Below are 13,860 nucleotides of genomic sequence, written 5' to 3'. Positions count from 1 at the left end.
TAGGGTGTGCTTATGCCTAGTATACTACAATCTAGTGTAGTTTTGGCAATAAAGCAGCTTTTAAAACTCAAATTTATCAAAATTTTGGGAATATTTTTTCATTTTGGGGCCAAAAGAAATGACATTTTTGCCCAAAATTTCTAGGGGTGGCTAAATTTTGCCAAATTGCCCACAAAAGAAAACATTGCCCACCTCTAGTCCTTCGAGACCTTCGCTAGGTCAAGGCATGTATTAGCTCTATATTAAAGGGCCACACATAGTTGCTAACTTTAAAGTCCCAATGATCAAAATACAATCTTATTCTTTTAGCTAACACTTGTATTAATTCTCTCCCATGACTTCTAGTTATTATCATTCCTCAATCCCTTGCACAGGCCTAGTGTCCTTGTCTGAAAGAGCGAATCCTTCCTTTATTGCCTTGGACCACCAAGTGGCCTCTCGACATCATCTAGAAACATGTTTTCTAGACTTTAAAATGAATCCCACATTTCTTCCAATTTGTTAGTACAAGTAACTTTATTCATATCAATATTGTATTCATACAAAATGTATATTTATTCACATGAATACAATATCTATATAATGACTTTATGCATATGAATACAATATCTATACAATAACTTTATTCAGATGTATATTTTATTCATATGATAAAACACATATTTTATTTATAGGAATCAAATATCTATATGAAGACTTGGTTTTATTCGTACTTTTGGTAATGGGATGAGCATTTTCCAAGCGAAGGTAAAAAAAAAGTTTCAACTATGTAAAAATATGGCAAAACTAGATCGGAACAAAACATAGTTTCACCTAGAAATGTGCAAAGCATTACATCAATGCCTATTTTATACACAAATCTTTACATGAATCTTTAGGAATGGTGAGTAACATAATGGGATGGCTTTTGAAGAAACCCACATGTAATAGACTTCTCTATGAAAATTCCCTTATGATCCTTCTTACAACTTTTACTTTATAGGGGATGACATTGAAAACCCTCTCTCAACCTAGCTTCATGAAAGGGTTTCTCCAAAGAAACCTCATAGAAGCTAGCCATCAAGGTAGTTTCACCAGCGAAACCCCTTTGAAGTAGGTCTTCCAAGGTAGTTTTGCTAGTTGGATAACACTTTTAAAAGTGGCATAACTTTCACATCCAATGTTCAAATATAGTCGTTCAACCACTCAAATTGATCGAAAGACCCCATTTGAGCACATCTATGGGCTTATATTTTGGAAAATCTTACATATATAGTATTAAATATTACATGTATTTTATGAGAGTGATATATAAGCCCAAGTCAATACTTATTTATAGTAATTTAAACTTTGTTAGAAACATATCCATAAATATCTTATTATTGATGCTATTAAACCACTAGAAAGCTCTTGTCATATTGATATAAATGTGTTTAATAAGTAATTATATATGTATAATATTATTACATTGAGAGTAATTATGAGGGATGTTTTAAATTGAATGATTGACTATTTGTATATATTTATGATAAAGGAATCTAGTTCTAGTGAAAATAAAATTGTAAAAACCATGTTTCCTAAAGAAATACAATTTTTTAAATCTCTTGAAAAACATGCTTGGATAAACCTACTCATAGGTTTTTGCTCGTAAAATTTTATGCATCCCAATAGTATTTTTAAAAAGGGTCTTGTCCATTGGAGTCAAATCTAGGATCCCAAGAAGGGGGACTGGTGGGCATTGGTTTACTTTCGTTGTAATTTCTTGATTAATGTTCAAGAAATGACTTTCATGAGGTCGGTGTTAATGGGATCCTAGAAAATTGGCCCTGCAAACTGTATTGAGGCATCAAGGAGGAGAGTGTTGCATTGGTTCTTGGGAAAAACCCAGTTAAAGAAACTTGCACCAAAACTATGTATAGAAAGTTAGCAAAGGAGTGGCTATCAGAGGTTGATCTGAATAAGAAATGGGGGCTTGAGACATCCCCAAGTTGATGGAGGATGAGATTTAAGGAGACCAGGCAGGGGTGCTATGTGGGCAAGTATTGCTTCATACTATGGAAAATTTCACATCTAGTGTGGGCCAGATTGGCTAAGAGGCCGTCCCATACCATCATTAGCTGCGATGCAGGGCCTCTAAAAGCTTGATGCCGTCTCCATACAAGCCTCTAAAACCTCAACAATCTCTGGTGTAATCAGTATTTCCTGCAGGCACCCTTGAACGGAAGTAAATGATTGAGGAGCGAGGGATGGACACGTCAATTTGGGGCTTCTACAAAAGACCTTTGAACATCTGAATTCTAGTAAAAAGCAAGGTAAAAAATTCAAACCTACGAATTAAATGATTGAACGTAGGAGGTCTGGGGGGTTTCCCTGGGCACCACCGAGACCATCGTAGGAAGATGGTGCTTCAGATAGAGAGGATGCGTCCATGGCTCTATGGGGACGACCCCCATTATGGTGAGACCAGCTTGAGAAGCTGGTCTAGGGGGTCTATGGGGACAGCCTCTAAGAGATTTCAAGTAAATCCAAAATGTCCTCTATGTGGGAAATCTCTAGAGGTAATCCAACATCTATTTTGGTGTTGCCCAGTTTCAAGAGGGGTATCGTCGACAGTTGAGGCAACTATTCGGAGTACGGTCGACAGTTGAGGCGGCTATTCGGAGTGTTGGCTTGATGTCTGAATTCTATGTTGATTGCAACTGGAAGTTGGTCTTGTTGGGGGATGCTACGGGTTATTCTTCCTCTTTTCAGGCTTGTTGTCCACTCATCAAAGGGGTTGTTTGTTGCTCGATGTGGATGGTCATAAATTAGATTATCTTTCGAGATTACCCAAGGTTGGGAGCCAGAGACGGGTTGATCCTTAGCAATGTTAAGTCTTCTCTTTTTGATGCGTCCAAGGTGGTGGAAGTGGCCCACCCCCTCGAAAATAAGTGATTTTACATGTTGTGGGTTAAGGTTCTGGATGTATGCTTGGCTATCTGGGTGTCCAAATAGTTGGCCTGTTTTTGGCAAAGCCATAATCTTTGTTTTGGGTTCTCTTATTACGGGAATTGTGCAAGGGCTTAAATGAATGCTAAGATGAGAGGGATTTAAGGGTTGTGATAATGTAAGGGGTGAGGTTGTCACATTTCCTTTGGCACGCCTAGTCAAATATAGTTTTTTGTGAACACTAGTGACATGGATGGGTGGGCATTGGGCTAGTGACATGCAAGAATGACGTTTGTCAACTTGAAAGCCTTTCCAAGATTCGACATTATCTCATCACAAAGGAGAGGGTCCGATTCCATTCTCTATTCTCTACTCAAGGTTTGTGAAATTAATTCATTGTTAATGCAACGAACGAATGAATTCATTTGAACATTTGTGAATTGAATTCATTGATGTAACTTACGAATGCGTTGAGTTCACTACACAAAAAATCTTGGTATCGAAGTGACGCTTGTCTCAAGTCTTGACACTCGTGGTTGAAGTGTTGATGTTTTCAAATTCCTCTCCACCGCACAAATTATTATAGTAGCTAGGCTCTAGCTACTGAGTCAGCGGAGGATGAGCAATGTCCGAGGACAGAAAATCACGTGGGAAAGCGTCCCAGAGTTGGTACCAACCATCCAAACACGCACATGGCGTCTATGGATTTGCAAAGATTCTGTACTAACCAGGAACGTTCCAGTTTCATTTCTCGTGATCACGCCAATTGGAACATGTAAAAGATCGAAGATGTGGTTACGGATTAGATGAATAGCTCGTGCTCATGTAAGATGCATCGGTAACTAGGTAGCGCTTCTTTCATCAACAGTTCCGTACAGTACACCCCGGCAATCGACAAAGTTCGTCGGTAGGGACGACCAGTAGAGTGTACGCAACTTGACGGGCTCCAAGCAAAAATGAGCAAGTTATAAGCAACTGGAAGCAGGCATTTCGACGGAAAACCCAGCAAGAAGTTGTTGCATTCTGTTGAGAAGAGCCTGATTCCACAATCTCTGCCATGGAGGCTTTCTCCACGCTCTCGCGCGTTTCGGCCATTCCTGCTTTCTCCAAAACGAACCCAATTACCGCACAGCTAACCAAAACTTCCCCACGGCTAGCTAAATTCACTCTTTCGTCGGATCAGCTTTCTGCGGTCAGCGCCAGTTGCTTCGTTCTTTCCTCAGTCCTCTCTGTTCATGTCTCTTTATGTACGCGTATGGACAGAAAAGTTAAAATAGTTTCCGAGATTGCGCTTGTCCTACCCTCTTCGTAACCTGGGGTAAACGATGTCGACGGCGATGCATTGGCCCCCTGCGTCACAAATTGACATTAATTTGGGTGTTCCAACAAATGCTGCTTATCCCAACTCTAAGAGACCGTTTTTAGTCACTCGTAATGAAAAGTAGGATCTTTTTCCCGCTTCTTCTCTAAAACTTGAGGTCACAATGTAGTGAACGCCAGTATTCATCCTCTCCTCATTTAAGTCATGGGTTACTGTATAAGGGCGTTGTTATTACGATCTTATGCGAATACTTAACGAAAATGTTATTCTTGCAGGCAAAAGTAAAGCTCGATCAATTTATTCACACCGTCGAAATCAATCCAGAAAGGCGAGATGGTGCATTTCCATACTACTTGTTGCACAAACCGGGAGACCAGGTTTATGGGACTGTCCTATTTTTTCATGGATTTACCAGTAAGCCTGATCAAATGTGGCGTCTTGCTCAGTACTTGTACGACAACAGTTTCAACGTGTATCAACCAAGCCTTGCTGGGCAGTATCTGGTTGACCCCGACAAGAATTGGCCGCAGGTGATGTTTGTAACTTCGTCAACCGTATTTATTGAAGACATAAAAGACTTTCAGTTTGAGCAATGCCAAATTTCTTTGTAATACAGAGAAATTATACACTAGCTCCAAATACTGTCTGACCAAACCTTGCTTTTACCATCAACTCCAACTGTCTCTACGTCTAGTTTGATTTCGACAGTGTAACGCATCTCAAAGCTCGAAGTTTCATATTTACACTTAACTCCCTATGGCAAGGGTATCTGCCATTCACTCTTGCTAGCAGCAAAATCTGATTTCTTAATACAATATGAGAAAACTCGGTTTATACAACTGTAACTATACAACAACATGGGACTAGAGCTGGCAAAGGTTTGTTTCTCTTCTGTTTACAAAGTATACAGTATGAGTCAGAATATTAAGAAAGTGTTCTGATTACTGAACATGCGAAACAATTGCTCGACTTTTCAAGCGATTGGATAGGTGGATTTGAAGCCACAATGGAAAGAACCAATTCGGAGCAAGCTCTTGGCTGATCCCATACTTTCTCAAGCTCTCAACAGCGTGGACTCGGCCAACAATGTAACCCAAGAGCAGGTACTGATGAGCTCCAGTCATCTTTGACAAGCCTCTTCATTTTCCATTCGTCATTTTTTCATTGACTAATACTCTTTATCGTGCATGTGCATTGGTTTTTTTTGTAGATGGACTTTATTTTTCAAAGGATCCTGAGTCTTTCGCCAGACGAGCAGAGAATCATCAATGCAATAAATCAGGGGGACTACAATGATGACTTTTACAGGTCTATGAAGCCTTGTCATTATGGGAAACTAAAGTCTTTGCTAAGACTGGTTAACTGAACTTCAGGGAGCAATTCGAGATCATCTCCAGAATAGTTCGCTCAAAACTTTGGTTTTCATTACTGCAGATTTTATGACTCCAGTCACATGCGGTACCTTACTGAGGCAGAAACTCGTCTTGAAGAGATTCAAACATTGCCGGGTCCAGCCTTCTCAATAGGATTATCAGTTGGAGGTGCTGTAGCTCTTGGTTTAGCAGCTGCTCATCCTGATCGAATTGCCAAGGCAGTGGCGTATGCTCCTCTTCTCAAGGTACCAAAATGATTCATCCACATGAAACACAGTGAAGAATAAGCAGAACATATGCAACGATATAATCATGATAATTGTTCTCTTGGGATTTTATGTGTATCGAGTTAGAACAAGCTTGAGCATAATAATTGTTCTTTTGGGATTTTGTGTGTATGAAGTCACAACAACTGTTCTTTTCGGATGTTGTGTGTATGAAGCTACAATAAACTTGAGCATTTCTTTGCCAACAACAAACTTCAACGTTACTTCACTAAGCAACCAATATAATGTCTGCTACAGGAACTAAATGAGGTAAAGCGACAATTTTCCTTGATAGCAGGGCCGCTTGACGTGAAAGAGTCTGGATGGGATCCCAAACTACAGTTCACAGTGGGATGCTTTGCAGCGACTGATGTCCTTGGGAACCATGTTCGTCAGGAGGCTAACCTTGAAATCCTTGCCAAAATTCCAACATTTATGATGCTTACTGAGAATGATGACTCTGCAGACATCCCTACAAATAAACAGGTTCAATCAAGGTTACAAGAGTTGTCAGGTAATAGACTTGCAACGTTTGGGTCTCCATTAAAACCCTTTGTGATGCTGTGACTGTGACCTTGTTCTTTATTTTTATGTACCGTTGTCTTTCTTAACATATCGTTCATCTATCATTAATATGACTTTCATTTAATCGAAAATTTCATTCATCCTTTTCTCTCTCTCTCTCTCTTTTTGCATTTATACCAGGAGGCAAGAGACCTGATGAATCCCATAAAGAGCCTGACGAGGAATGTCTAGGAATGAGAAGTTTAGCAAGAAACAGACCAAGAGCACTGACATTAACAAAGCCATAGAAAAATCTGAATTTTGTAGGAAATAGTGCACATACACTTCAAAAATTGAACATGGCCTTTATAAGACATGCTGCAAGACTTGTAGCTCCTCCAATTGTTATCTTGAAGAGGTGACGGATGTTGAGACTTGCTTCTCAGCCGAGCCCCAACCGCAACCGAAGATTATGACCCCTAGAGATTACACAAAGCTTCAGATTCTGTTCCATGTGTGCACACACATCTACTCAGAACACACATAGGTCTAAAGTTATTTACAGCAGCGTAGGGAACCAAGAGAATGTATATAAGCTGCTCCAAAATGGACAGAACTCTAGGAGGGCCTGAAAGTCCCCTGCACCTACAGCCTGGGGGCTGATTAGGTCAATGCCAAAAAGGGGCACATCTGGGTAAATATTTTCCTCTTGCCCCGTAGCCCTTGGAACACTCAGAGTGGCTGCTGGGAATCTTCATTGGAATACATGCATTCTACCCCCATATGGGGATTATTTACAGGAGGGATTCAGCCTCTTCCCCTTTCTTAATTGGCCTACTGCTGGTCCGACCTGATTGGCTGACCATCCTGCTTGCTAGCCGACCTTGTAGCGTCCTGGCTGACCTGACTTGCTGGCCGACCAGACTAGCCACCCTGGCCGCTGGTTAGGGCCTATAAACCCCATTTCCAACCACCAGCTGTCATATCTCCTTATTTGCTGGTCTGACCTGACAGGCCGACCATCCTGCTTGCTGGCCGACCCTGTAGGGTCCTGGCTGACGTGACTTGCTGACCGGAGAGGGTCATAGATGGGCAGCCCCATGGCAGCCCAGGTCTGTTCAGCCCTAGCTCAGGGGTCCAAATTAAATCAAGAAGGATCTCAGCCATGCCACCCATCCTGCTTGCTGGCTGACCCTGTAGGGTCCTGGCTGACCTGACTTGCTGGTCGACCAGACTAGCCACCCTGGTTGACGAGGGCCTAGTTGGGGCCTAAAAATCCCATTCCCAGCTACTCGATTGGGCTCTGGTGCCAGCTGTCATACCCCCTTATTGGGGCCCATGGGGAGCCCCATGGCAGCCCCTAGAGGTCTGTTTAGCCCTAACTCAGGGGTCCAAATTAAACCAAGAAGGATCTCAGTCATGCTGCCCATGGGGCAGCCAATTATGCTGCCTACATGGCAGCCATGATGCTTCCCACGTTGCTTCCTAATTAGCCCTTTGTACTGCCCACATGGCATGCTTTGTTTCTGCTGATGTGGTGGCAGTCCTCTACCACAGCGATGTCACTCCCCCATGTCCTCCACAATGGTGGGGGCCCATCTATCACCCAATGACCCTCCATGGGTCTACATCCACCTAATCAAAGAGATGCTCCATCTGCTTAAGAATATCTTGAAGGCATCTTCAACAATAGTCCATGCACCTGCATCTTCAGCTGCTCCTGACACAGCTCCGCAAAGGTCTCAAACTCTTTGAGCCAACCTGGATTATTCTGATCACAGTGCCTACCAAATGTGGCACTGCCAGACAGATCCTAGGTTTCCCACCAGAAACTCAGTCTGCAATCATCCATGTTTGGATCACAACTCCCAATGACCTCCACTGAAGGATCAAACCTGAGTCCTCCAAGGCGAGCTGCATATCTCCATTGCCTTTGGCTTCTCCCTATTCTCTGACACAAAGTCTACCTCACAAATCTCCAGCATATTGCAACTGGGTCTCTCCATAGAGTAGCCTTTGTGATAGCAGCTGACCATGAGCATCAGAACTTCCTCGAAGTACCTTCATACCTGTCATGCAACAGCATCAAATACCTCTCCACTGTAGCTTCCGCCTTTGATATTCGGTAGGTCTTCACCCCCTAGTTGCAAATCCCAGGACAATCAAGGAACCCACATCAGATAATATTATCAATAATGCACAGTGAGAATACATATCTTGAGATAATTACCTCTTGCTGGTGCCTGCCATTGCAGCAAGCCAGGCACCCATCCAAAGTGCTCTCCAAATCATCAGGCCTGTACTCGAAACTGCAACAGGCAGTCTCCCACTGCTCCTGATGTCTCACTCTTGAGTAATCAGCCTGATCCTCAGCCTCTGCTGTTGTCAACTACTATGTCCTTAGCTTCAATGACTAAGCAACTTCGGCTATTCATCAGTGCATTCTCAGATTGTGGATCTGTGACTATGTTTCATATCTGATATGAACATACTGGTTCCATGTTTGCAAGCTTTACCTCAAGGATGCCCGGAGCAACAATCAAAAAGTACCTCCCACATATCATCCTCATTTTGGGGCCCACTCTCAATAACCAGCCAAGGGCCTACACCCAAAGAGATGCTCCATAAGCTCCCACTTCTCCTTTAGTGCTAGCCTTTGTCATGGCTGACTCTGCCCTTCACCTCCGGACTGCCGACAGTAACTCAGTACGAAGACTTTGTATAAATGGATGCTCAAGTATGTGTGGGTGTGTGGATTTGTATGTGTGAGAGCATATGTTTATACTGTGGTGTACACCCACTGTTGGGGCACTGATGATGTCAATGGAGATGTCATAGTAGCTAGTCCCTGCTATGCTTGATGGAGTTTATGGTTTTCAACCTTATGAGTGACTATCATGAGATTGAAACTGCACTATGTTGTGTTTTTAGAGGATGAGTTTGGGCATGTTCCTGAATTCATCTAGATAGATGCTCCAACAGCTCCCACTTCAGAATCTCAAGAATAGGTCGAAGGCATCTTCAAACATTAGTCCATGCACCCCCATTTTCAGCTCCAAATACAGCTCTGCAAAGTCCTCAAACTCTGTGAGCCAAATCAGATCATTTGGATGACAGTACCCATTGAATCTAGCACTGCCAGACAGAGTCATGTCCTTGCCAGAATCCATATATACCTGGATATTGTTAGGCGCCAAGCACCAAGGGTCTAGACTCTATCTTCTTCACATGCTTTACGGTTTGCCAGCCTAAGTCTATGATGGACTCGTGACTTGAGTCTGCTTTGCCCTAGGAGATCCCTTCCTCCTGAAAGTCTTTGGCTTGGAATGCGTGGTAGCCTGTGGTTTCTATGACGAACTCCCTTTGCCATGGTATCATCATAGATCTTGGCATATGTAATAGCATCCTTGAGGTTCTTGCTTTGGTTGTTCTTCACCTGGAGTTTATGTTCTTTTGCCAATCCATTTTTGAAAAGCCGTAAAAAGTGGTGTTCAAATTTGTGAACTCCGCAAGGAGATCAAACTCATCCTTAGGTTGAAGAAACTCCTGCATAAACACTTGTTCGAATTCAGCCCAAGCTTTTGGCTTTTCTTTCATCTCTCTCCTACAATGGCTGAAGAAACTTGCATGCGTGAGGAGGCTCCCCTTGAAGAGCCTCAAGGAGAGGATAGATAGAATGTTTTGTACTTGGATTCTAATCCTCAGATTAGTGGACTTAATCTAGATGGGTTAGGGGGCTCTGGGATTAAGGGAAGTAGGCTAATGGGGGGCTAGAGGACTTAGAACAATAGCAAAAGGCGAGTGGGCTATATTTGACTCACAGTTAATGTTCAAGCCCCTCCTTGTAGGTTTCACACATCTTTGCGGTTTCTTGCACAAAAAACCTACCGCGAACATACTTTGCGGTTTCTTGGACAAAAAAACCAACAATTCGCACTATTTTAAACCTCGAAACACTTCAGCAACATGCAAAAACTCATCGACTCTCAGCACACATACTTGGCCCCATATGAATTGCATGCCTCAAATCGCTTCAATTGTGTCGAGGGCTGCTTTGTTACCAATTCATGCATTCCCACAAGGATCTAATCCTAAACACAATCAACAATACTAACTAAAGATCAGCAAAAGTGACTCACCTCCCAGCCACCCTTGAGCACGTGGGCTAGAGACCAAACTACCACAAGGCTGTGCCCATAGCTCTCGCATCCTGTACCACCAGAACCGTTCACAAGGAACCTTCAGCATAGTAACTTGTGATCCACCATGTAGAGGCAAGAGTCTAGGCTTATGATCCAGACCAGACCTTTTAGGGGTGTCAGCCAACCCAATAGCCTTGGCCACTCTTATATAGACGCTTTCTAGAAAGAGTCTTGGCTAAATATAGCCAATTGACCCTTTGCTATTCTTTGAGTCCTCTAGCCCCACAATAGCCTGCTTCCCTTAATCCTAGGGCCTCCTAACCCTTTTGGATGAAGTCCACTAATCCGAGGATTAGCATCTAGGTACATAACAACGAATGCCAGATAGGAATGGTCTATGCCGGGGGGGGGGGGGAGTGACTGTAAAGTTGTGCATACATGATACAAAAGTTGGCGGTCCCATCAGATAGTCCACTGTACTTGTCCACCAGCAATGTGGGAAATAATTATGGCCTCTACATAACAATCATCATTGAAGGCTGTTGTAGATGATCAAGTTGTGTACTGTTCCCACCTCCAGTAAGTAGTACCCATACCCTATCACCTGTGGTGTGTCATTGGAGTGTCTTACTATCCCAAGCTCTAGTCTACCTAGGGGGTTGGATCCAAAATCTAGTAGGCCCACCTATCTGCTCCTCATGCCACATCAAAAATACCTCAAGGATGGAGAAAAGGAGGCACTCAAAGAAGCACAGACAAGACAATCTGTAGACATAAAGAGAGCTGCTTTGAAAGGAAGCTCCACGTTCATCAATAAGGACCTCACATATATGCTGATAGAACAATGGAAGGAGGGCATCAAGAAGGTCATAGAACCAAGTTAATGAGCAGTATACAAAGATGGAACAGTCATCACCCCAATTTGGCGGACTCCTTTTCCAAATAGGCAGCTTGTGGGACCAGCAATACTTTGATTGTTGCTTTGTGAAATGAAATGGGACTCCATGGTATCCACCAAGGTAACTTTGCTGAGATTTTGTGTGCGTAGTACATGGGTATACATGGAAATCTACATAGAGGACAGAGACCTGCACACATGGAGGTGTATAGGCATCAGGAAGAGTGGCAGTTCTATTCCGATCACATCTCCAGCCATGTGTCACTATTGTAGGCAAGGAAGAGCATGCCCAATGCATGTAGATCCTCTTCAGGAGACCCATTTATAGGGAAGGGGGAGAGATATCACTGTTTCTGGCACTATGAGGATATGAAGATCTATGCATAGCAGTTCAGGAGTCCTGCTACTTTGAGACTTCATTGCCAGGACAAGGGACACACATCCTTTTGCCACCTTGAGCCCAAATAATTCCTGTTTTTAGAGTTCACTGTACAGCTGCTTAAGAAGAATCCAGTTTCCTGCTGCTGATTTAGTTAGGTCTATGCGATGAAAGAAATCATGGCCCAGAGCTGGGCATATTATCCCAATGCATGAATCTTTTGAGGCTTGATTAATGCTTGGCTTTTTTTCTGATCCAGTAGCTAATGGCATGTGTCAGGTTCCATAATCAGGACTGCCATGTTGGAAAGTTCTACTTACGTGAACTTTGATAGTGCAAACTATTGTCTGACATAGTCTCCATTTGCTGATTCTTGAACTCCTTCCGGCTCTGATACCAAATGTAGAAATCTTTCGATTAGAAACTAGACTTACAGATCGTATAAGAGTAGGAGAGACTGTCTAGACAGAAAATATGCTGTCATTATTATTTCATAATGACAGTGAATTAACTTAAAGAGTTGGCAAGCCTATGGGCTTATGGACTTTGTAGAGCATTATACGACTGATCAAGAAAGAGCAGCCTCGTCAACCCTCAAAGACTTCTACAAGAAGAAACGACTACATCTTGCCGGTGTGTTAGTTATAAACGTAGTGCAGATATTTATTCTTGAGGAAAGGTTGCAACGGCTGAAAGCAAGAACATCTCGCCTCTGATCCAACTCCTAGCCTCTCTATCATTCCTTATGCACATGCAAACGTATTTCTGCTTTCAGTTTCAGTTGAGCTTGTACTAGATCTTTACGGGTGTGCTACACACCTCTTATTCCCCTATCAGCATTGTTTTTGGCTTCGACTTGGTCTTCAGCTTTGCAAAGTTACATAGATTTTATTTGACCTGAGGTGGACGTTAATATAATCATTATCATTCATTTCTCCCTTGCAAAGGTCTGGGCATGATCGCTGACCTTTTTCCACTTGATTCTCGCTCTGTCAGGCACACTACACTGGCACCACGTAGCACTCCTGGCTTAAGCAATACTGGTACATCTGTTTGTCTTTCGTATTGTTTTGCAGGTGAATCAGGAGTCCCACACCTGTATGGAATGTACCCAAGCTCAGAGAGAGTGCCTCACCCCATGGTGGATCCTACTGAGGTTTGGCTTCCAAATGTTATTTGACATTGTTTTGCAGAAAGCATTGCCCAGACAAAATGGCAGCTTATATGGTAAAATGCTACGAATCACGCCCTGAAAGCTTTTTGTGTGAACATGTGCTTCAGGTGAGTCAAGGAATGACCAACAGATATTGGGCAAGCCTCTACCAGGAAACTCTCAGATTCTTGACTGATGGGGCAATAGTAGAAGGGCAATTGAATTCATTAGGGCAGGATTCAGACTTGCCAAGAGTGCCTCCTGTGTGAACAGATGCTTCATAGGCTGTGCGTCCTATGCCACATGAAAGTGGTAAATAATCCTTAAAATTGCAGTAGCAAATCGAGCTTGGCAGATGAAAGTGGTATATAAGCCCGAAAATTCCAATAGCGAATCAAGCTATAAAGAGGTTTTGCTTTGCTGTGAATGTGCAGTTTATCCGGGAGTAAGATTTAAGCAATGGTGTTTGAATGATGTGGAAATGTGGTCTGCACCCTCAAAAATTTAGACAATTTTCCATGGCTGCACAACGTACATGGAAATTTCAAGCAAAAGCATGGCACTTTGGAAGACCTGACCCATCATATCATTCAACATCCATTTTGTTGACTTAAGCAGCAAGCCCGGGATCTCGATCACTTTGCAAAAGGCACACAATAACATTATAACAAAGGAAGTTGAAAGCTTGAATTGTCTCTAAAAGAACATGTATAATTAATTTGTTTTGGTGCATGGAGGCTTTTGCTTAATGTATTTATGCATTAATTAAGCTATGTTCCTTTATGGCTTAATTTATTTTATGCATAGGGGGGCTTCCCCAAACGTTCAAGAAAAGGTTCGAACCCAAAACCTTCTTTTTCCCCAACTACTAATCTATAAAGTAATATTATATATCCATTCTCTTATAATAGTATTAT

At 42.5% G+C, this 13,860-nt stretch overlaps 1 protein-coding gene across 1 annotated transcript; it reads left to right on the top strand.

Moving 5' to 3' along the window:
• Positions 1-3,677: 3,677 nt before the first annotated feature.
• LOC147899700 (uncharacterized) lies at positions 3,678-13,646 on the top strand. The gene is made up of 8 exons (XM_087378275.1): positions 3,678-4,099; positions 4,504-4,758; positions 5,218-5,331; positions 5,439-5,536; positions 5,663-5,846; positions 6,126-6,381; positions 12,867-12,946; positions 13,072-13,646. The coding sequence occupies exons 1-8, from the start codon at positions 3,965-3,967 to the stop codon at positions 13,210-13,212; spliced, it is 1,263 nt and encodes a 420-aa protein (XP_087234401.1). The 5' UTR covers positions 3,678-3,964; the 3' UTR covers positions 13,213-13,646.
• Positions 13,647-13,860: the final 214 nt, after the last annotated feature.

The sequence above is a fragment of the Dipteris shenzhenensis genome, chromosome 8 (assembly GCF_047967505.1).
Source record: "Dipteris shenzhenensis isolate YYH24624 ecotype China chromosome 8, Dip_SZ_1.0, whole genome shotgun sequence".
NCBI lineage: Eukaryota > Viridiplantae > Streptophyta > Polypodiopsida > Gleicheniales > Dipteridaceae > Dipteris > Dipteris shenzhenensis.
Note: the sequence above shows the minus strand (reverse complement) of the source record. Positions and strands in the feature narration are given on the sequence as shown.

Excerpts from the sequence above, each read along its gene's own strand:
- LOC147899700 (XM_087378275.1), top strand. The coding sequence starts at position 3,965 with ATGGAGGCTTTCTCCACGCTCTCGCGCGTTTCGGCCATTCCTGCTTTC. Across the intron at positions 4,759-5,217 it reads CCGACAAGAATTGGCCGCAG|GTGGATTTGAAGCCACAATG; the intron begins GTGATGTTTGTA and ends GCGATTGGATAG. Across the intron at positions 5,847-6,125 it reads CGTATGCTCCTCTTCTCAAG|GAACTAAATGAGGTAAAGCG; the intron begins GTACCAAAATGA and ends TGTCTGCTACAG.